Source organism: Scyliorhinus torazame, chromosome X, assembly GCF_047496885.1.
Source record: "Scyliorhinus torazame isolate Kashiwa2021f chromosome X, sScyTor2.1, whole genome shotgun sequence".
Taxonomy (NCBI): Eukaryota; Metazoa; Chordata; class Chondrichthyes; order Carcharhiniformes; family Scyliorhinidae; genus Scyliorhinus; species Scyliorhinus torazame.
The window spans coordinates 7,052,249-7,073,582 of NC_092738.1; the positions used below are offsets into that span (position 1 = coordinate 7,052,249).

General features: G+C 52.5%; 2 protein-coding genes across 3 annotated transcripts in view; one reads left to right on the forward strand and one right to left on the reverse strand.

Annotated features, from left to right (window-relative positions):
• inpp1 (inositol polyphosphate-1-phosphatase) overlaps nucleotides 1-21,334 on the forward strand; it is a 75,360-nt gene that overhangs the window by 30,756 nt on the left and 23,270 nt on the right. For both annotated transcript variants that reach the window (XM_072494072.1, XM_072494071.1), the window contains exons 4-6: nucleotides 3,063-3,293; nucleotides 5,972-6,032; nucleotides 7,673-7,873. In XM_072494072.1, the coding sequence (XP_072350173.1) occupies nucleotides 3,090-3,293; nucleotides 5,972-6,032; nucleotides 7,673-7,873 (466 nt within the window). In that variant the 5' untranslated portion in view covers nucleotides 3,063-3,089. The remainder of the gene's footprint in view (nucleotides 1-3,062; nucleotides 3,294-5,971; nucleotides 6,033-7,672; nucleotides 7,874-21,334) is intronic.
• Nucleotides 1-21,334, reverse strand: part of pan2 (poly(A) specific ribonuclease subunit PAN2) — a 231,809-nt gene that overhangs the window by 29,890 nt on the left and 180,585 nt on the right. The window lies entirely within an intron of this gene.

The window sequence follows — 21,334 nt, forward strand, 5'->3', positions numbered from 1 at the left end:
GTGCCCTCCTTAATCACAGCTGTGATATCATCTCTGACCAGTAATGCAACTCCTCCACCCCTTTTACCTCCCTCTCTATCCCTCCTGAAGCATCTGTACCCTGGGATATTTAGTTGCCAGTCTTGCCCTTCCCTCAACCAAGTCTCAGTAATATCAATAACATCATATTCCCAGGTAACAATCCAAGCCCTAAGTTCATCTGCCTTACCTGCTACACTTCTCGCATTGAAACAAATGCACCTCAGACCACCTATCCCTTTGCGTTCATCATCTCTTCCCTGTCTACTCTTCCCCTTAGTCACATTGAGTTTATTATCTAGTACCTTACTGGCTTTAGTTGCTGCCTCTTTACTGACCTCTAACTTCCGAATCTGGTTCCCATCCCCCTGCCACATTAGTTTAAAACCTCCCCAACAGTGTTAGCAAAAGCACGCCCTAGGACATTGGTTTCAGTCCTGCCCAGGTGTAGACCATCCGATTTGTAATGATCCCACCGCCCCCAGAACCGGTTCCAATGTCCCAAAAATCTGAACCCCCTCCCTCCTGCACCATCTCTCAAGCCACGTATTTATTCTGACTGTTCTTGAAATTTCTACTCTGACTGTCTCGTGGCACTGGTAGCAATCCTGAGATTACTACCTTTGAGGTCCTACTTTTTAACTTATCTCCTAACTCCCTAAATTCTGATTGTAGGACCTCATCCCGTTTTTTACCTCTTTCGTTGGTGCCTATATGCACCACGACAACTGGCTGTTCACCCTCCCCCTTCAGTATGTCCTGCAGCCGATCTGAGACATCCCTGACCCGTGCACCCGGGAGACAACATACCATTCAGCAGTCTCGTTTTCGACCACAGAAACGCCTGTCTACTCCCCTTACGATTGAATCCCCTATGACTATAGCCCTGCCAGTCTTTTTGCCGCCCTTCTGTGCAGCAGAGCCAGCCACGGTGCCATGAGCCTGGCTACTACTGCCTTCCCCTGGTGAGTCATCTCCCCCAACAGTATCCAAAACGGTATACCTGTTTTGGAGGGAGATGACCGCAGGGGACACCTGCACTACCTTCCTGCTCTTTCTCTGCCTTTTGGTCACCCATTCCCTGTCTCCCTCACCAATCCTAATCTGTAATGTGACCAACTCACTGAACGTGCTATCCACGACCTCCTCAGCATCGCGGATGCTCCAAAGTGAGTCCATCTGCAGCTCCAGAGCCGTCATGCGGTCTAACAGGAGCTGCAGCTGGACACACTTCCCGCACATGAAGGAGTCAGGGGCATCGGCCGCGTCCCTGAACTCCCACATTGAGCACGAGGAGCATAACACGGGTCTGGGATCTCCTGCCATTTTTACACTTTACCTTAACTGATTACAAATATAATATCAATTAATGAATAAGTGAAAGGAATAAAGATTTTACTTACCAATCACAATACTTACCAACCCACGAAGAGTTAAATTTCTCCCAGCTGCTGCTCATTGGAGCACTTTCCTTACCAGCCAACCAGGTCACTGCTTTGCTGTGATGTCACTCTTCAAGGTAAGTTTTTAAAGAGGAAAACCTACCTTCCCGATAGACCCCTGGCCACTGCTCCCGCCGAAAATCTGAAGGCCGCTTCTCCGGCAGCTGTATCCCCGCCGCTCTCCGCGCTCTTTTATCCTGTGTCCCCGCCGCTCTCCTCGCGCTCTTTTATCATGTGTCCCCGCCGCTCTCCTCGCGCTCTTTTACCCTGTGTCCCCACCGCTCTCCTCGCGCTCTTTAATCTGTGTCCCCGCCGCTCTTTCACTGAGTCTCCGCCGCTCTCCTCGCGCTCTTTCACTGCAGGCTGTGACGTAACGGTTCAACTTCTTTCTACTTCTACCTGCCCTCGAGTCGCCCTCTTGATCTTTACTCGGCTGGGATCCTTACAGTGATTGTCTTTTTTTTTTGGTTAGAGGAGGAGGTAGGGAGGGAAACACTGAAGAAGTGTTTCGGGTTTAACTGTCACTTGACAACAGCTCCTCCACAAACCACCTTCAAGATACGGTGACCGCAATGCTCTGATGCAAACTTTCCCCGCAACAGCCAATCAGCAGCTCCGCTCTACTGCCCTCTGCTGGATGCGTGCCTTGACTTGAACACCTAGGATGTCTTGCTCAGGTACACTTTCTGGATGCAGTGACCGCAAGGCACTTATGCAAATTTTCCCCGCAACAGAAAATCAGCAGCTCCGCTCTACTGCCCTCTGCTGGATCTTTAGCGAAGGAAATTTTCCATCCTTACCTGCTCTAGCTTACATGTGACTCCAAATCCACAACAATGCAGTTGACTCTTAAAATGCCCTCTACAATGTCCAGCGAGTCTCTCAGTTTGAGGGCAGTTAGGGATAGGCAATAAGTGCTCGCCCAGCCAGCAATACCCACATCCATGAATGAATTAAAAAAAGACCATAAGGCCATAAGACATAGGAGCAGAATTAGGCCACTTGGCCCATCGAGCCTGCTCCGCCATTCAATCATGGCTGATATTTTCTCATCCCCATTCTCCTGCCTTCTCCCATAACCCCTGACCCCCTTATTAATCAAGAACCTATCTATCTCTGTCTTAAAGACACTCAGTGATTTGGCCTCCACAGCCTTCTGCGGCAAAGAGTTCTATAGATTCACCACCCTCTGGCTGAAGGAATTCCTCCTCATCTCTGTTTTAAAGGATCGTCCCTTCAGTCTGAGATGGTGTCCTCTGCTTCTAGTTTTTCCTACAAGTGGAAACATCCTCTCCACGTCCACTCTATCCAGGCCTCGCAGTATTGTGTAAGTTTCAATAAGATCCCCCCCCTCATCCTTCTAAACTCCAACTCCAAAAAAGGTAGAATCTGGCTAGCAAATTTTATATTTTAATAGATATGGAAAAATTATTTCCCTAATTGTGCCAGGACTGCTATCATAGGGATGTGTCTACCCAGCTGCAATATACTATTTGTTTTCTTCAGTTTAGAAAACTTTAGTTTCATAATAATAATAGCATGTGGTTCCTCTTGGACAGTAGCAGCATCTGCCTTAACATTGCTGTTTTTTTTTTTAAGCAGTGCTTAAAAGGCTACTACATTGCAGCAATGGCCAGTATCCTAACCGCCTTGATTTGCGCTTCTGAGAAATCAGCAAATATTGCTCGAGCTTGTAAACGAGAAGAGGCACTGTTCCAGCTTCTGATCGAGGAGAAGAAAGGACCAGATAAAAATAAGAAGTTTTTACAGGACTTCAAGACTCTGGCAGATGTCATCATTCAAGAAGTCATCAAGAATGACATTGCAGAAAAGGTACTGACTATACCAGAACAGCAAGCTGGGTGAAACACATTTGTCTGGTTTCAAATAAGTGATCCCCTTTCTGTAATCAGAAATATCAATGCAGTCCCCAAGTCACATGAGCACACATTCCAAAACTTCACTCAAAAGCTCCACTCATTTAACAGTCTTGTTCAAGTGTGGTTTTAAATGGAATCATCATATGTGCCCACAATGGAGAGCTCTTCAAGAGTCAGGGGTTGAGACATACCCAGAGTGATGCGATGGAAGCAAGCCATTGTGTGACTCATCTCATAGTTTATTTGATATGAGTTAAGAGTCCAAGCTGGCATTTGAAGAGCATTCCACTTCTACTGAAGGTCAGCAGACCATATTTTGGTAACTCAATTTAATGAGCAAGAAAGTAGCTCCAAGAGCTTAAATAAAGATGGGAGGGAAACCCTTCAGATAAGTTATTCTGTTTGTGGTGCTGTAATTTGTTGTATAAAGATCCATTCAAAATGTGTTTAAAAAAAAAAAGTGGTCTTAACTATCACGTAATTTTAAGTCGAAATGTCGAGACATCCATAAATTCATTTTAACTGTTGGAATAATATTTCACAATCAGGGAAAGTGTGCTACATTATACCGTCCCAGCAGCCTATCCAACATGACAAATCGTTGCCAAGTTTTTTGGGCTGCACCAGCTATTGGGCCTCACTGTAAATAATAACAGTCCTTTTTAAACAATCTTTTTTAAAAACACAAACTAACCATTAAATTCCAAGAAAAAATGAATAATACATTGATAATCCTTTTTTCTCTCTGTTTAATAAATTTAGTGTACCCAATTCTTTTTTTCCCCCCCAATTAAGGAGCAATTTAGTGTGGCCAATCCACCCACCCTGCACATCTTTGGGTTGTGGGGGTGAAACCCACACACACACACGGGGAGAATGTGCAAACTCCACATGGATAGTGGCCCAGAGCCGGGCTCGAACCCGGGACCTCGGCGCCATGTAAGGCAGTAGTGCTAACATTGATAATCCTTACAATGGGTTTGAGTGTGTCTAATTTTAATTGGAGGACTAGGAGAACTCAGTTTCCATTTTGCTCTCAATGATTCAATTTGGGTCTGGTCTGGAGAGAAGATAGAACAAAGAACAAAGAAATGTACAGCACAGGAACAGGCCCTTCGGCCCTCCAAGCCCATGCCGACCATGCTGCCCGATTAAACTACAATCTTCTACACTTCCTGGGTCCGTATCCCTCTATTCCCATCCTATTCATGTATTTGTCAAGATGCCCCTTAAATGTCACTATCGTCCCTGCTTCCACCACCTCCTCCGGTAGCGAGTTCCAGGCACCCACTACCCTCTGCGTAAAAAACTTGCCTCGTACATCTACTCTAAACCTTGCCCTTCTCACCTTAAACCTATGCCCCCTAGTAATTGACCCCTCTACCCCGGGGAAAAGCCTCTGACTATCCACTCTGTCTATGCCCCTCATAATTTTGTAGACCTCTATCAGGTCACCCCTCAACCTCCTTCGTTCCAGTGAGAACAAACCGAGTTTATTCAACCGCTCCTCATAGCTAATGCCCTCCATACCAGGCAACATTCTGGTAAATCTCTTCTGCACCCTCTCTAAAGCCTCCACATCCTTCTGGTAGTGTGGCGACCAGAATTGAACACTATACTCCAAGTGTGGCCTAACTAAGGTTCCATACAGCTGCAACATGACTTGCCAATTCTTATACTCAATGCCCCGGCCAATGAAGGCAAGCATGCCGTATGCCTTCTTGACTACCTTCTCCACCTGTGTTGCCCCTTTCAGTGACCTGTGGACCTGTACTCCTAGATCTCTTTGACTTTCAATACTCTTGAGGGATCTACCATTCACTGTATATTCCCTACCTGCATTAGACCTTCCAAAATGCATTACCTCACATTTGTCCGGATTAAACTCCATCTGCCATCTCTCCGCCCAAGTCTCCAGACAATCTAAATCCTGCTGTATCCTCTGACAGTCCTCATCGCTATCCGCAATTCCACCAACCTTTGTGTCGTCTGCAAACTTACTAATCAGACCAGTTACATTTTCCTCCAAATCATTTATATATACTACAAAGAGCAAAGGTCCCAGCACTGATCCCTGCGGAACACCACTGGTCACAGCCCTCCAATTAGAAAAACACCCTTCCATTGCTACTCTCTGCCTTCTGTGATCTAGCCAGTTCTGTATCCACCATGCCAGCTCACCCCTGATCCCGTGTGACATAGGTTGATGTCTCACATATAGGGTAGCACTGTGGCTTCACAGCGCCAGGGTCCCAGGTTCGATTCCCGGCTTGGGTCACTGTCTGCACGTTCTCCCCGTGTGTGCGTGGGTTTCCTCCGGGTGCTCCGGTTTCCTCCTACAGTCCAAAGACGTGCTGTTAGGTGGATTGGCTATGATCAATTGCCCTTAGTGACCAAAAAAAAGGTTAGGAGGGGTTAATGGGTTACGGGGATAGGGTGGAAGTGAGTGGTTAAGTGGGTCGGTGCAGACTCGATGGGCCGAATGGCCTCCTTCTGCACTGTATGTTCTATGTATATACTTATTGTCCTTTTTTTTCTGGCTAATTGCTTGTCTAGTGTTTTATTGATTGCATGTTTAAATTATCTTTGTAACTTCCAGATACTTTTGTCATTATGTGTCTGTCAAATCAGTTTCCAGAACTTGCACCTCACATCGCTGGAGAGGAATCCAATAAGTTTGAAAATGGTTTGGGTATGTTACAAGATACTTAGTTATTCCACAACCATGTAGAATACAGTCAAGTTTTCAAGTGTGAGGGAGCTGAAATAAGACACAGTTAATGCTGAATCAGTTGAAAGTGAATGATTGTATTCACGGACATTAATTCGCCTCCCTCATACTGACAGGTTCAGTTACTTCTTCACGCTGGTATTACCATCACATTCTTTTTGTTTTAATGAAAACTTCAAGTTCACAGAAATGGAGAAAACAAAATGAAGCGGTGTTGATATTATAATAGTCTTTATTGTCACAAGTAGGCTTACATTATCACTGCAATGAAGTTACTGTGAAAATCCCCTAGTCGCCACATTCCGGCGCCTGTTCGGGTACACAGGGAGAATTCAGAATGTCCAATTCACATAACAAGCACGTCTTTCGGGACTTGTGTGAGGAAACCGGAGCACCCGGAGGAAACCCACGCAGACACGGGGAGGATGTGCAGACTCCGCACAGACAGTGACCCAAGCCGGAATCGAACCTGGGACCCTGGCGCTGTGAAGCAATTGTGCTAACCACTATGCTACCGTGCCACTCTATCATCATTCTTAGCCAATTTGTTTTTTTAAAAGTGAAGTTGATGGTGAGACTCGAATCTTTTCTTGTCAGGTCATTTGTAAACTTTCTCCCTTAAGTCCGTACCTTAGGAAGAGACGGAACATTTTTTTTTGATGGGATACAGTTGCAGATGGCTACAGGTCCCCCATGGCCTCCCACAGACAGCCATTTTTCATGCAAGAGCCCAGGTTGGGATCACAGGAACATTAAAAACACTTTCCAACAGCAGTCATAGGACAACAGTGACTATGAGATTCTGGCCGTGATCTCCGAAATTCATTAAATCACCTTGAGAGGAATTTTCCAGAGTTTGTTCCTCCTGAATTGGCACAAGGTTTTGAAATCTATTTAATAGAATTTACAGTGCAGAAGGAGGCCATTCGGCCCATCAAGTCTGCACCGGCCCTTGGAAAGAGCACCCTACCCAAGCCCACACCTCCACCCTATCCCCGTAACCCCACCTAACCTTTTAGGACACTAAGGGCAATTTAGCGTGGCCAATCCACCTAACCTGCACACCTTTGGACTGTGGGAGGAAACCGGAGCACCCGGAGGAAACCCACGCAGACACGGGGAGGACATGCAGACTCTGCACAGACAGTGACACAAGCCTGGAATCGAACCTGGGACACTGGCGCTGTGAAGCCACACTGCTAGCCACTTGTGCTACCGTGCTGCCCTATGATTCTATGAAATTCATGCAGTTAGGAGTCACTATGAAGTTGTTAACCAGATTTCTGAAACACAGATGGAACAATTTGAGGAGGATTAACCTTAAATGATTTGTTGACTCATCCTCATGACATTTCTGCCTATGCGACACTAACAGTATGGGGGTACGAACCAGTACGTTTTAATTACACTGTGCTTGTTTTTGAATGGAACTCATGGATGCCCCTTTTTTCTATTGCCACCAACAAAACAGTTAAATGAAATGAAGCAAATTGGCCCACCTGGACTATTCTAATCTTTTTGAATTGACATGAATTCTTTGGACAACCCTGGTGAACTACAATCCAACAAACATCATACCTGTTCCCTTATTCCCATTACAGGTGAAACTATTACTGTGAAAGTCTGCAAAACAGAGCAAGGGACGGCAGAATTGCTGAGTAAAGTGTTGGAGGGGAATCTGAAAGCAGCTGGCCTTTTGGCCAAGTGTATTCATGAAGATGTTCACATTGATGATCCAGCCTTGCAGAAATTAACAAAAGATATCCCTGTTGACACTATCGGGATATGGGTTGATCCTATTGGTAAGTGAAGCCTACAGCAAAACAAAATCCCCACCCTATAGTTAGCCCTGTGAATTGTTATGATCTCTGTCGAGACTGATTAATAAATTGAAAGTACCCAATTTATTTTTTCCCAATTAAGGGGTAATTTAGTGTGGCCAATCCACCTACCATGCACATCTTTCGGTTGTGGGGGCGAAATCCACGCAGACACGGGGAGAATAGAACATAGAACAGTACAGCACAGAACAGGCCCTTCGGCCCTCGATGTTGTGCCGAGCTTTGTCCGAAACCAAGATCAAGCTATCCCACTCCCTGTCATTCTGGTGTGCTCCATGTGCCTATCCAATAACCGCTTGAAAGTTCCTAAAGTGTCCGACTCCACTATCACAGCAGGCAGTCCATTCCACACCCTAACCACTCTCTGAGTAAAGAACCTACCTCGGACATCCCTCCTACATCTCCCACCCCGAACCTTATAGTTATGCCCCCTTGTAACAGCTACATCCACCCGAGGAAATAGTCTCTGAACGTCCACTCTATCTATCCCCCTCAGCATCTTATAAACCTCTATTAAGTCGCCTCTCATCCTCCTCCGCTCCAAAGAGAAAAGCCCTAGCTCCCTCAACCTTTCCTCATAAGACCTATCCTGCAAACCAGGCAGCATCCTGGTAAATCTCCTTTGCACCCTTTCCAATGCTTCCACATCCTTCCTATAGTGAGGTGACCAGAACTGCACACAATACTCCAAATGTGGTCTCACCAGGGTCATGTACAGTTGCAGCATAACCCCGCAGCTCTTAAACTCAAGCCCCCTGTTAATAAACGCTAACACACTATAGGCCTTCTTCACGGCTCTATCCACTTGAGTGGCAACCTTCAGAGATCTGTGGACATGAACTCCAAGATCTCTCTGTTCCTCCACATTCCTCACAACCCTGCCGTTGACCCTGTAGTCCGCATTCAAATTTGTCCTACCAAAATGAATCACGTCACATTTATCAGGGTTAAACTCCATCTGCCATTTTTCGGCCCAGCTCTGCATCCTATCAATGTCTCTTTGCCGCCTACAACAGCCCTCCACCTCATCCACTACTCCACCAATCTTGGTGTCATCAGCAAATTTACTGACCCACCCTTCAGCCCCCTCCTCCAAGTCATTGATAAAAATCACAAATAGCAGAGGACCCAGCACTGATCCCTGTGGTACACCGCTGGTAACTGGTCTCCAGTCTGAAAATTTTCCATCCACCACCACCCTCTGTCTTCTATGTGATAGCCAGTTACTTATCCAATTGGCCAAATTTCCCTCTATCCCACACCTCCTTACTTTCTTCATGAGCCGACCATGGGGAACCTTATCAAACGCCTTACTAAAATCCATGTATACGTCATCAACTGCTCTACCTTCATCTACACCCTTAGTTACCTCCTCAAAGAATTCAATCAAATTTGTGAGGCAAGACCTACCCTTCACGAATCCGTGTTGACTATCCCGGATTAAGCTGCATCTTTCCAAATGGTCATAAATCCTATCCTTCAGGACCTTTTCCATTAACTTGCCGACCACCGAAGTAAGACTAACCGGCCTATAATTACCAGGGTCATTCCTATTCCCTTTCTTGAACAGAGGAACAACATTCGCCACTCTCCAGTCCTCTGGCACTATCTCCGTGGACAGTGAAGACCCAAGGATCAAAGCCAAAGGCTCTGCAATCTCATCCCTTGCCTCCCAAAGAATCCTTGGATATATCCCATCTGGCCCAGGGGACTTGTCGACCCTAAGGTTTTTCAAAATTGCTAATACATCCTTCCTCAGAACATCCTCAGAATGTGCAAACTCCACACGGACAGTGACCCGGGGCCAGGATCGAACCTGGGACCTCGGCACCGTGAGGCAGCAGTGCTAACCTACTGCGCCACCGTGCTGCCAACGAGACTGATAACTTTTAAAGAGACATTCAAACGTCCAGTTAACAGCTGAATCAATTGGGTCAAGATTTCATGTTTTAACACTCCTACTGTCGGCTCGCACATGGGCAATGGCGCCGATGCCCTCAGCGATGGCCTGCTGAGACTGGGCCATGGCCTGCAGAGACTGGGCCATGGCCTGCTGAGACTGGGCCATGGCCTGCTGAGACTGGGCCATGGCCTGCTGAGACTGGGCCATGGCCTGCTGAGACTGGGCCATGGCCTGCTGAGACTGGGCCATGGCCTGCTGAGACTGGGCCATGGCCTGCAGAGACTGGGCCATGGCCTGCAGAGACTGGGCCATGGCCTGCTGAGACTGGGCCATGGCCTGCTGAGACTGGGCTATGGCCTGCTGAGACTGGGCCATGGCCTTCAGGACTGGGCCATGGCCTGCTGAGACTGGGCCATGGCCTGCTGAGACTGGGCCATGGCCTGCTGAGACTGGGCTATGGCCTGCTGAGACTGGGCCATGGCCTGCTGAGACTGGGCCATGGCCTGCTGAGACTGGGCCATGGCCTGCAGAGACTGGGCCATGGCCTGCAGAGACTGGGCCATGGCCTGCTGAGACTGGGCTATGGCCTGCTGAGACTGGGCTATGGCCTGCTGAGACTGGGCCATGGCCTTCAGGACTGGGCCATGGCCTGCTGAGACTGGGCCATGGCCTGCTGAGACTAGGCCATGGCCTGCAGAGACTGGGCTATGGCCTGCTGAGACTGGGCTATGGCCTGCTGAGACTGGGCCATGGCCTGCTGAGACTGGGCCATGGCCTGCAGAGACTGGGCCATGGCCTGCTGAGACTGGGCCATGGCCTGCAGAGACTGGGCCATGGCCTGCTGAGACTGGGCCATGGCCTGCTGAGACTGGGCCATGGCCTGCAGAGACTGGGCCATGGCCTGCAGAGACTGGGCCATGGCCTGCTGAGACTGGGCCATGGCCTGCTGAGACTGGGCCATGGCCTGCAGAGACTGGGCCATGGCCTGCAGAGACTGGGCCATGGCCTGCTGAGACTGGGCCATGGCCTGCTGAGACTGGGTCATGGCCTGCTGAGACTGGGCCATGGCCTGCTGAGACTGGGCCATGGCATGCAGAGATTGGGCTATGGACTGTTGAGACTGGGCCATGGCCTGCTGAGACTGGGCCATGGCCTGCAGAGACTGGGCCATGGCCTGCAGAGACTGGGCCATGGCCTGCTGAGACTGGGCCATGGCCTGCTGAGACTGGGTCATGGCCTGCTGAGACTGGGCCATGGCCTGCTGAGACTGGGCCATGGCCTGCTGAGACTGGGCCATGGCGTTGAGCGCCTCTGCCATCTGCCGCTGGCTCATGGCCTCCTGTGAGAGGGCAGCCATGTCCTGGGCCACAGACGCCGCCTGCACGGAAAGCCCCAGGCCTCGCAAACCGTTCCCCATGTCTGACACCGTTGCACCCATTGCCTCCACCGCGGACGCCACCCGTGCGGTGCCGGCCTGGGTGGCACGCATGACCGGCACCACTCCCGGCTCCTGGACGCGGGTGGACTCCTCCACCTGCGACTGCAGCCGCCGCAAGCCGGCCGTCACCCTCTTCGCTCGTCTCCGGTTCGGTGGTTGCATCGGATCTATGGGTGGGTGTGGTAACTCCAGGAACCCGGGATCCATCTGGGCGGCAGATGTTCGCTTGGGCTGGGCTGCCCTCCGACCGCCCGGCCCCTCTGCTGCTCCTACCTCCACCTGCTGTACCGGGACGGCTGTGTTGTGCGCACCAGTGAGTGTACCAGACGCCTCATCACTAAAGTGCCCAACTGAGGTGAGTGTTTCTGCGATGGTGGAGGGTGTTGGTGACAGCAGTGGCGTTGTGTCGTGCGCATCGTCCCACTCTGAGTCCATGGCACTTTGGGGTGGCGGTTCGTCTCCGCCCATCCAATCTGTGTCACTGTCCTGTATTTCAGTTTCCTGGGTAGGGGTGTCCTGGGTAGTGGTGTCCTGGGTAGTGGTGTCCTGGGTAGTGGTGTCCTGGGTAGTGGTGTCCTGGGTTGTGGTTTTGTGGCTCGGCTGTGACGGGGGCCTGTGGCTGCCCCTCTCGTCGCTGGGTGGCACACGCCTGCGTCGTCGCACCCGCACGAGACGGGGGCGTTGTCTCCCTGTTGCTCCAGGTCTCTCCATCTCCAGTGGTCTCCGAGGGACATCGTGCGAGCGTCGCATGCCAGAGGGTCCGGGTCTCTCCATCTCCAGTGGTCTCCAAGGGGCATCCTGCGGGCGTCGCATGCCAGACGGTCCGGGTCTCTCCATCTCCAGTGGTCTCCAAGGGGCATCCTGCGGGCGTCGCATGCCGGAGGGTCCGGGTCTCTCCGTCTCCCGTGGTGTGCGAGGGGCATCCTGCGGGTGTCGCATGCTGGAGGGTCCGGGTCTCTCCGTCCCCCGTGGTCTCCGAGGGGCATCATGCGGGCGGTCTGCATCTGCGGGGATGGGTGCCTCGACGTTTGCTCCTGCGATACACAATGAAGCATGCATGGTTAGACACGCAGGCAGTGATCAGGTGATATGGGGGAGGGGGGATATGGGGACGGGGGGGATATGGGGACGGGCTGTCGGTGGCTCCCATGCTGGTGGGCCCCCGACCTCTGCATCAGCAACCTCCCGGTCCTCAGGTCCGCCAGCCAGTTCCAGGGCCCTTTCCTCGTGTTCGGTCAGTGGCCTCTCATCAGCTGGGCCTCCTCCAGTCCTCACATGCTCCCTGGTGTTGTGTGCGCGCTTCTCCTGTGGGGGGTAGTGGCAGGGGTAAAAGGCAACAGTGTTAGACAGGTATATGAATGCACGCCATCGGTTGCGCGTGCATTGCAGAGGTTAAGGTTAGGGCTGGATTCACTTGGGGAAATGGGGGAAGGTGGATATGGGGGAGGGGGGATATGGGGGAGGGGGGATATGGGGGAGGGGGGGATATGGGGAGGGGGGGATATGGGGGAGGGGGGATATGGGGGAGGGGGGAATATGGATATCGGGCGGGGGGGGGGGGGGGGGAGGCTCACCCTGGCTGCTCTGACGAGGTCGTTCACCTTCTTGTGGCACTGGGTGCCTGTCCGTGGTGTCAGGTCCACAGCGGTGACGGCCTCTGCCACCTCCCTCCACAGACGCCAGCTGTGGCGTGGGGCAACTCTGCGGCCGTGCCCGGGATACAGGGCCTCCCTCCTCTGCTCCACTGCGTCCAGGAGTGCCTCAATGTCACGAGACTGGAACCTCGGGGCTGAGCGGCGGGCGGCCATCCGGTTGGGTGTTCTGGTCGGGTGGGGGGAGCCGTCATGCCGTGCGGCGTGTATGACGCTGCACGGCGTGAACCACGTGAGCCAGCGCGGATAGCGTCACGTGGCTGCTAGCCCATTCCGGGCCGGAGACTTTGCGACGTTTTTGGCGGCGTGATGCAGGTGGGATTTGCGCCGTTTTTGCCGCCGGTCGGCGGACTTTGCGCGATAACAGAGAATTTCGCCCCAGATCCTTCCTCTAGCTCTGAGCTGGGCAATTCTTCCTTCAAATCCTCAGATTCTGAGTGTGGGCTCCCACCCATGTTCTGCCTGGAGCATTTCTCTGCTTAAGGTGCAGGCCTGTTACATCTAACTCATAGTCTCTATCTCTCAAATGCCCTCTGCATTATTCATGGACTGACAGGGAAGACTAATTTGATCTCAAAATAGCTTCCCCTAGGCACTGGGAAACATATTAAGCTCTGTATCTCAGTGGAAATGCTAATCAGTTATCCTTGATCCAGACTTTCCGCAGAATCGGTTTTGTTGCTCGTAGCTCCTTTCTCATGACAATTAAAATCTATTTTGTTTTCATGTCTTTGGTTTAAAGATGGCACAGTTGATTCAGTTTGGGAAACTTTGTCAAGAACAATGTTACTAATTTCTAATAGTCCCTCTGGCAATTGAATACAAGGTGTAAATGGTAGGCTCAAGAAATTCTCTGCCATAATGTTCTCTACTCTCGAGATTCAGTATTTCCTTTGGTTCTTTAAAAGCAGACCTCATATTATTAGAAGAGTGTGGACTTTTTAAACTTAAGTCCTTGGATCACACTATTCAGACTTTTCCTTCTGATTTCCATTCTCTTTCATGGCTGTAGATTCTTTAACATCCATGTCAAAAACGAAAGTCTCAGCCAAACAAACATTAGAATTGTCTTTTCCGTATTTAAACACAGGATTATCAGCATCTTCTCTCCTTAAGGTGCAGGCTTGGCTACGTCTGTCTCATGCTTTCTACCTCTCAGATGGCTGCAGACCACAAAAGACACAACTACCCATGGTGATATTCATGAGTTTATTGGGAAGCATGTAACCTGAAAATGGATTCCTCTACCCTTTTCCCCATGGCAACAGGAAACTCATTAGCTTTGTATCCAAGTAGAAATGTTGATTAGTTATGCTTGATCCCAACTTTCTTTCATCTTAGAAGCAAACGGGTAGTTTATAACACCACTGTTTACAACTGATGTTTATAACACTTTTCTGGAGATTGGGAGACTCGGGGTCTACTCATAGTATACTGAGATGCAGATCATGGTCTCCAAGCATAAATACCATGCACCTTTCTCCGAGTAAAACAATGAGTGTGACTATCGTCTCTAATAATCAAACCACCCAGGCTTACTGTCAGGCATAGTGCAAATCAGGTCACATGGTCCCCTTGTTTGACCCCAAATTTAAAGTCACGGGCTGGGATTCTCCCATAATTGGTGGGACGGCCCGACGCCGGCTCCAAGAGCGGCGCAAACCACTCTGGCGTCGGGCCACCCGGAAGTTGCGGAAGCCTCCACACTTCCGGGGACTAGGCCGGCGGCGGAGGGGTTGGCGGGAGTTGACACATGTGCAGAACTGCCGGCGTGTTTCCTGCGCATGCGCAGGGGGTTTCTTCTCCGCACCGGCCATGGCGGAGCCTTACAGAGGCCGGCGCGGAGGGAAAGAGTGTCCCCACGGCACAGTCTCGCCCGCAGATCGATGAGCCCCGATCGCGGACCAGGGGCCGGATCCCCCCCCGCCCGCCCCCCGAGGACTCCGCTAGCTGCCCGCCAAGCCAGGTCCCACCGGGTGGACCATGTCTAATCCACGCCGGTGGGACTGGCCAGGAACGCACGGCCGCTCGGCCCATCGGGGCCCGGAGAATTGCCGGGGGGGGGGGCGCTGCCAACGGCCCACGACCGGCGCGGCGTGATCCCCGCCCCCGCCCGAAAACCAGCGCCGGAGAATTCGGCAGCCAGCGTCGGAATGGTGGGCGGGATTCACGCTGCCCACCGGCGATTCTCTGACCCGGCCGGGTGGGGGGGTCGGAGAATCCCGCCCACAGTCTCAAAATATAACATTGTTAAGAACCTTCCAATTGTAACAGCATTCACAGTTTAAGACTTGGGGCGCGATTCTCCGCTCCCGCGCCGGTTTAGAGAATCGCCTGGTGCGCCATTTTTCCCCACGACGTCGGTCCGATGCCCTCCCGCGATACACCCAAGCAGCGGGAACGGCCCCGTCGAGTTCTGCGCGGCGCAGGCCGGAGAATCGCCCGGGACACCCAAAATGGCGATTCTCCGCTACACCTGCTATTCTCCGACCCGGATGGGCCGAGCGGCCTGCCCAAAGCGACGGCTTCCCGACGGCGCCATCCACGCCTGGTCGCTGCCGGCGGGAACAGTGTGGGAATGCTGGGGGGGTGGCCTGTGGGTGGGCGAGGGGGGTTCTTTCACCGGGGTTGCACTCAAAAGGGGTCTGGCCCGCGATCGGTGCCCACCGATCGGCGGGCCGGCCTCTCTGAAGGAGGACCTCCTTTTCTCCGCCGCCCCGCAAGATCCATCCGACATCTTCTTGCGGGGCGGCCTCGGGGAGGACAGCAACCACGCATGCGCGGGTGACGCCAGTTAGGCGGCGGATGACACGGCGCCGCTTTTACGCGGCGCCAATGCCCGGCGCGTGCTGACGACGCTGCTTTAGCGACACGCCCCCCCCCAAGTTTCTCGCGGCCCCGATCCTAGCCCATTTTCGGGCCCTGAATCGGTCGAGATCGGGGCCCTTTCGCGCCGTCATGAACCTCGACGGCGTTGGCACTTAGTCGCGGGAGCGGAGAATCGCGCCCAGGGAGTCTTCAATTTTGTGCAATCTACATGAACACCGTCAATGCAGAACTCCTGTTTTATTATAGAAATCTAGAGGAAGACCCAAGACCGATAATGAAGATGGGGTAAAAGTAGCATAAGATAAATCAAGTTGATGTATCTTGGAAGCACCCACTCAGTGCAGAAAGAGACTTCCCCTTTAATTCTTCTTTCCTCCGTAAGGTGACCTAGTGTCGAGTCATAGAATGGTTGCAGCACAGGATGAGGCCCATCACATCTGTGCTGGGCCTCTGAAGGTGCATTTCACCTAGAGCCACTCCCCTGCCTTTTCTCTGTAGTTCTGCAAATGTTTCCTCTTCAAAGGATTCAATTCTCTTTTGAAAGCCTCAATTGAACCTGCCTGCATCACACTCTCGGGTAGCGCATTCCAGATGCTAATAACTTCAAATGAAAATTGTTTATTGTCACAAGTAGGCTTCAAATGAAGTTACTGTGAAAAGCCCCTAGTCGCCACATTCTGGCGCCTGTTCGGGGAACTTGCTGCGTGAAAAAGGTTTTCCTTCGGTCGCTATTGCTTTTTTTTGGTCAATTACCATAAATCTGAGAGATTCAGGAAATCTTATGGCGCAGTGTCACGTCCCTGCCTCTGATCCTGAAGCTCACCCCAGGACTTGGTCATGGAAGATTTTTGTGGTGCGGTCAAGCAGGTTTACTGTCAACCTATAAATCCTTTAGATATGCTTACAGCGAGCGGTAAAAGTGGAATAATTTCTTGGTCAGCAAGAACTGTGTGGCAGCTACAGCACAACAGCCTCCCCCCATTAGAGAATCCACGTGCAAGCTTTTGCCATGGACTCTGTGGCAAGCACCATCCTCGCTTTGAGAGACTGCTAGAGATCGAGAGAGAGAGCTCTTAACCTTTTTCCAGAGGCCGTATTTTCCAGTCACAACTGGTGAGAGGGTCAAGTAAAATTCATCTTGAGGGTACTGTGGGAACTCCAATCTCCTAATTGGGATTTTCTTTTTGAAAATATTTTTATTCGTTTAACATTTTATACATTAAACAAACTGAAAAGAATAACAGAAGAACCCCCTCCCCCCCACTCTACCAACCAACCTACTCGAAGAATAACACCCCCACCTGCTCAACAGCTGATGGTAACCAACTCTTTAAAGTGAAGAATAAATAGACCCCCCCTGGTGGAATTGTCTGTTCCTGAGACTCCGGGGCAGGTTTCATGGACATCTACGACAGTGTGGTAGTATGCATTAGGGGTCATGTGGGACTGTGAAGCCGTGATGTCATTGGCTGACAGATCCCGGGTCCTGGTTGGCTGTTGATCTCTAGCTCCGCCCTGAAGGCGGAGTATAAGAACCAGGAATTCTCCCCGCGGCTCCAGTCTGTTGCTGAACTGCGGGGAACGAGTCACGCTTAATAAAGCCTCATCGACTTCACCTCTATTCATCTCCCGGGAGTCTTTGTGCGCTACAATTTATTAAGCGTGCTTAAAGGACTATGGAGCTCAGGATCGTCCCGGAATGCCTGAGGATCAGCCCCCACGCAGTGAACTCAGCAGCAGTTTTTAAACACTGGCAGACTTGTTTCGAAGCCTACCTCCGAACGGCCCCCGGCCGGGTCACAGAAGACCAGAAACTACAGGTCCTGCACTCGAGGGTAAGCACGGAAATTTACCCTCTCATAGAAGACGCAGAGGATTTCCAGACGGCGTTCGCAGCACTAAAGAGCATCTATGTTCGCCCAGTGAACCAGATCTACGCACGCTACCAACTCGCAACGAGACGGCAAAGTCCCGGAGAATCGCTAGACGAATTCTACGCCGCGCTGCTAATTTTGGGACGGGCCTGCAGCTGCCCGCCGGTAAACGCGATTGAACACACGGACATGTTAATTCGCGATGCGTTTGTGACTGGTATGAACTCTCCCCAAATCCGCCAAAGACTTTTAGAAAAAGAGTCGCTAGGACTCTCAGAGGCACGGGCCCTTGCAGCCTCACTAGACGTGGCCGCGCGAAACGCCCGCGCCTATGGCCCCGACCGCGCGGCAGCCCCTTGGGCTCCGTGGACCCCCGTCGCGACAAACACCCCCCCCCCCCACAGGCTTGCGCGGTTCAGACGCCAAGTCGTCCCGTGGGAGCCCGCTGCTATTTCTGCGGCCAGGCGAAACACCCCCGGCAGCGCTGCCCGGCCCACGCAGCGATTTGCAAGAGCTGCGGGAAAAAGGGCCATTTCGCGGCTGTGTGCCGGTCCCGCGGGGTCGTCGCTGTCCCCGGAGAAGAAGGAGTCCTGCGCGTTCCAAACGCTCCCCAACCCCCCCAGCGCCCCATGTACGACCCGCGGGCGCCGCCATTTTGGGTCCCGGCCACCACGAGGGGAGGAGGGGCGCTGCCATCTTGGGACCCCCCAGCCCTGCGCGACGCATGGGGGCGGCCATTTTGTCCACCCCCGCCGCCATCTTGTGACCCCCCAGCCATGTGCGATGCATGGGGGCGGCCATTTTGTTCATCCCCGCCGCCATCTTGGACGGCAACAATGGACCCCAGCATCGACGGCTCCACGGGGTTCGAGGAAGACGCTGAAGCACTACAACCACGTCTGGCCTCAATGACGCTGGACCAAGCACGGCCCCGGACGCTCCAGACGACGACAACAACTGTGCTGATCAACGGACACGAGACACCATGCCTGGTCGACTCCGGGAGCACAGAAAGCTTCATCCACCCCGACACGGTAAGACGCTGTTTTTTGACCATCCGTCCCAGTGCGCAAAAGATTTCCCTAGCTGCAGGATCCCACTCCGTACAGATCAAAGGCTTCTGCATAGTGACCCTAACGGTGCAAGGGAGTGAGTTTAAAAACTACAGGCTCTACGTCCTTCCCAACTCTGCGCGCCCACATTACTGGGATTAGACTTCCAGTGCAATCTGCAGAGCCTAACTTTCCAATTCGGCGGCCCAATACCCCCACTCACTATCTGCGGCCTCGCAACCCTCAAGGTTGAGCCCCCATCCTTGTTTGCAAACCTCACCCCGGATTGCAAACCCGTCGCCACTAGGAGCAGACGGTACAGCGCCCAGGACCGGACATTTATTCGGTCCGAAGTCCAGCGGCTACTGAAGGAAGGCATAATCCAGGCCAGCAATAGTCCCTGGAGAGCACAGGTGGTAGTAGTAAAGACAGGGGAGAAGCAAAGGATGATCATAGACTATAGCCAGACCATCAACAGGTACACACAGCTAGATGCGTACCCTCTCCCCCGCATATCCGACATGGTCAATCGGATTGCCCAATATAAGGTCTTCTCCACCGTGGACCTCAAGTCCGCCTACCATCAGCTCCCCATCCACCCAAGTGACCGCAAGTACACAGCCTTCGAGGCAGACGGGCGATTATACCACTTCCTAAGGGTCCCATTTGGCGTCACAAACGGGGTCTCGGTTTTCCAACGGGAGATGGACCGAATGGTTGATCAACACGAGTTGCAGGCCACGTTCCCGTATCTCGACAACGTAACCATCTGCGGCCATGATCAGCAGGACCACGACGCCAATCTCCAAAAATTCCTCCAGACCGCTAAAGCCTTGAACCTCACATACAACGAGGACAAGTGCGTTTTTAGCACAAACCGGCTAGCCATCTTGGGATATGTAGTGCGCAATGGGATAATAGGCCCCGACCCCGAACGTATGCGCCCCCTCATGGAATTTCCCCTCCCTCACTGCTCAAAAGCCCTAAAACGCTGCCTGGGGTTCTTTTCATATTACGCCCAGTGGGTCCCCTAGTACGCAGACAAGGCCCGCCCCCTAATACAGACCACGACCTTCCCTCTGTCGACAGAGGCTTGCCAGGCCTTCAGCCGCATCAAAGCGGATATCGCAAAGGCCACGATGCGCGCCATCGACGAGTCCCTCCCCTTCCAGGTCGAGAGCGACGCCTCCGATGTAGCTCTAGCGGCCACCCTTAACCAAGCGGGCAGACCCGTGGCCTTTTTCTCCCGAACCCTCCACGCCTCAGAAATCCGCCACTCCTCAGTGGAAAAGGAAGCCCAAGCCATAGTGGAAGCTGTGCGACATTGGAGGCATTACCTGGCCGGCAGGAAATTCACTCTCCTCACTGACCAACGGTCGGTAGCTTTCATGTTCGATAATGCACAGCGGGGCAAAATTAAAAATGACAAGATCTTAAGGTGGAGGATCGAGCTCTCCACCTTCAACTATGAGATCTTGTACCGTCCCGGAAAGCTGAACGAGCCGTCCGGTGCCCTTTCCCGCGGCACATGTGCCAACGCACAAATTAACCGTCTCCAAACCCTCCACGAGGACCTCTGCCACCCGGGGGTCACTTGGTTCTACCATTTTATAAAGTCCCGCAACCTCCCCTACTCCGTGGAGGAGGTCCGTACAGTCACAAGGAACTGCCACATCTGCGCAGAGTGCAAACCGCATTTTTTCAGGACGGATAGTGCGCACCTGATCAAGGCTTCCCGTCCCTTTGAACGCCTCAGTCTGGATTTCAAAGGGCCCCTCCCCTCCACCGACCGCAACACATACTTCCTGAACGTGGTGGACGAGTACTCCCGTTTCCCCTTCGCCATCCCCTGCCCTGACATGACAGCGGCCACAGTCATTAAAGCCCTTAGCACCATATTCACACTGTTCGGTTGCCCCGCATACGTCCATAGCGACAGGGGGTCCTCCTTCATGAGTGACGAGCTGCGCCAGTTCCTGCTCAGCAAGGGTATAGCCTCGAGCAGGACGACCAGCTACAACCCCCGGGGGAACGGGCAAGTAGAGAGGGAGAACGGCACGGTCTGGAAGACTGGCCCTACGGTCCAGGGATCTCCCAGTTTCACGGTGGCAGGAGGTCCTCCCGGACGCCCTCCACTCCATCCGGTCGCTACTGTGTACCACCACTAACCAAACGCCCCATGAGCGCCTCCTTGTCTTCCCCAGGAAGTCCTCCTCTGGAACGTCGCTGCCGACCTGGCTGGCGGCCCCAGGACCCATCTTGCTCCGGAAACATGTGCGGGCGCACAAGTCGGACCCGTTGGTCGAGAGGGTTCACCTCCTCCACGCGAACCCGCAGTACGCCTACGTGGAGTACCCCGACGGCCGACAGGACACGGTCTCCCTGCGAGATCTGGCGCCCGCCGGCAACACACACACCCCCTCGACACCAATCACCCCCTCCCTGCCACCGGCGCACCCCGCGACATCCCCCTTCCCGGGAGGATCGGTCCTCCTCCCAGGTCCAACCAGAAGTGAAGCTGAAGCAGAAACCGTAAAGCTCCCGGAGGCGACAACACTGGAACAAGCACCACCACCACCGGGGCTGAGGCGATCGACAAGGACGACCAGACCGCCCGCCCGACTCGTGGCATCGGTGTAACACTAGAATGTTGTGGACTTTAACGAGAATGTTT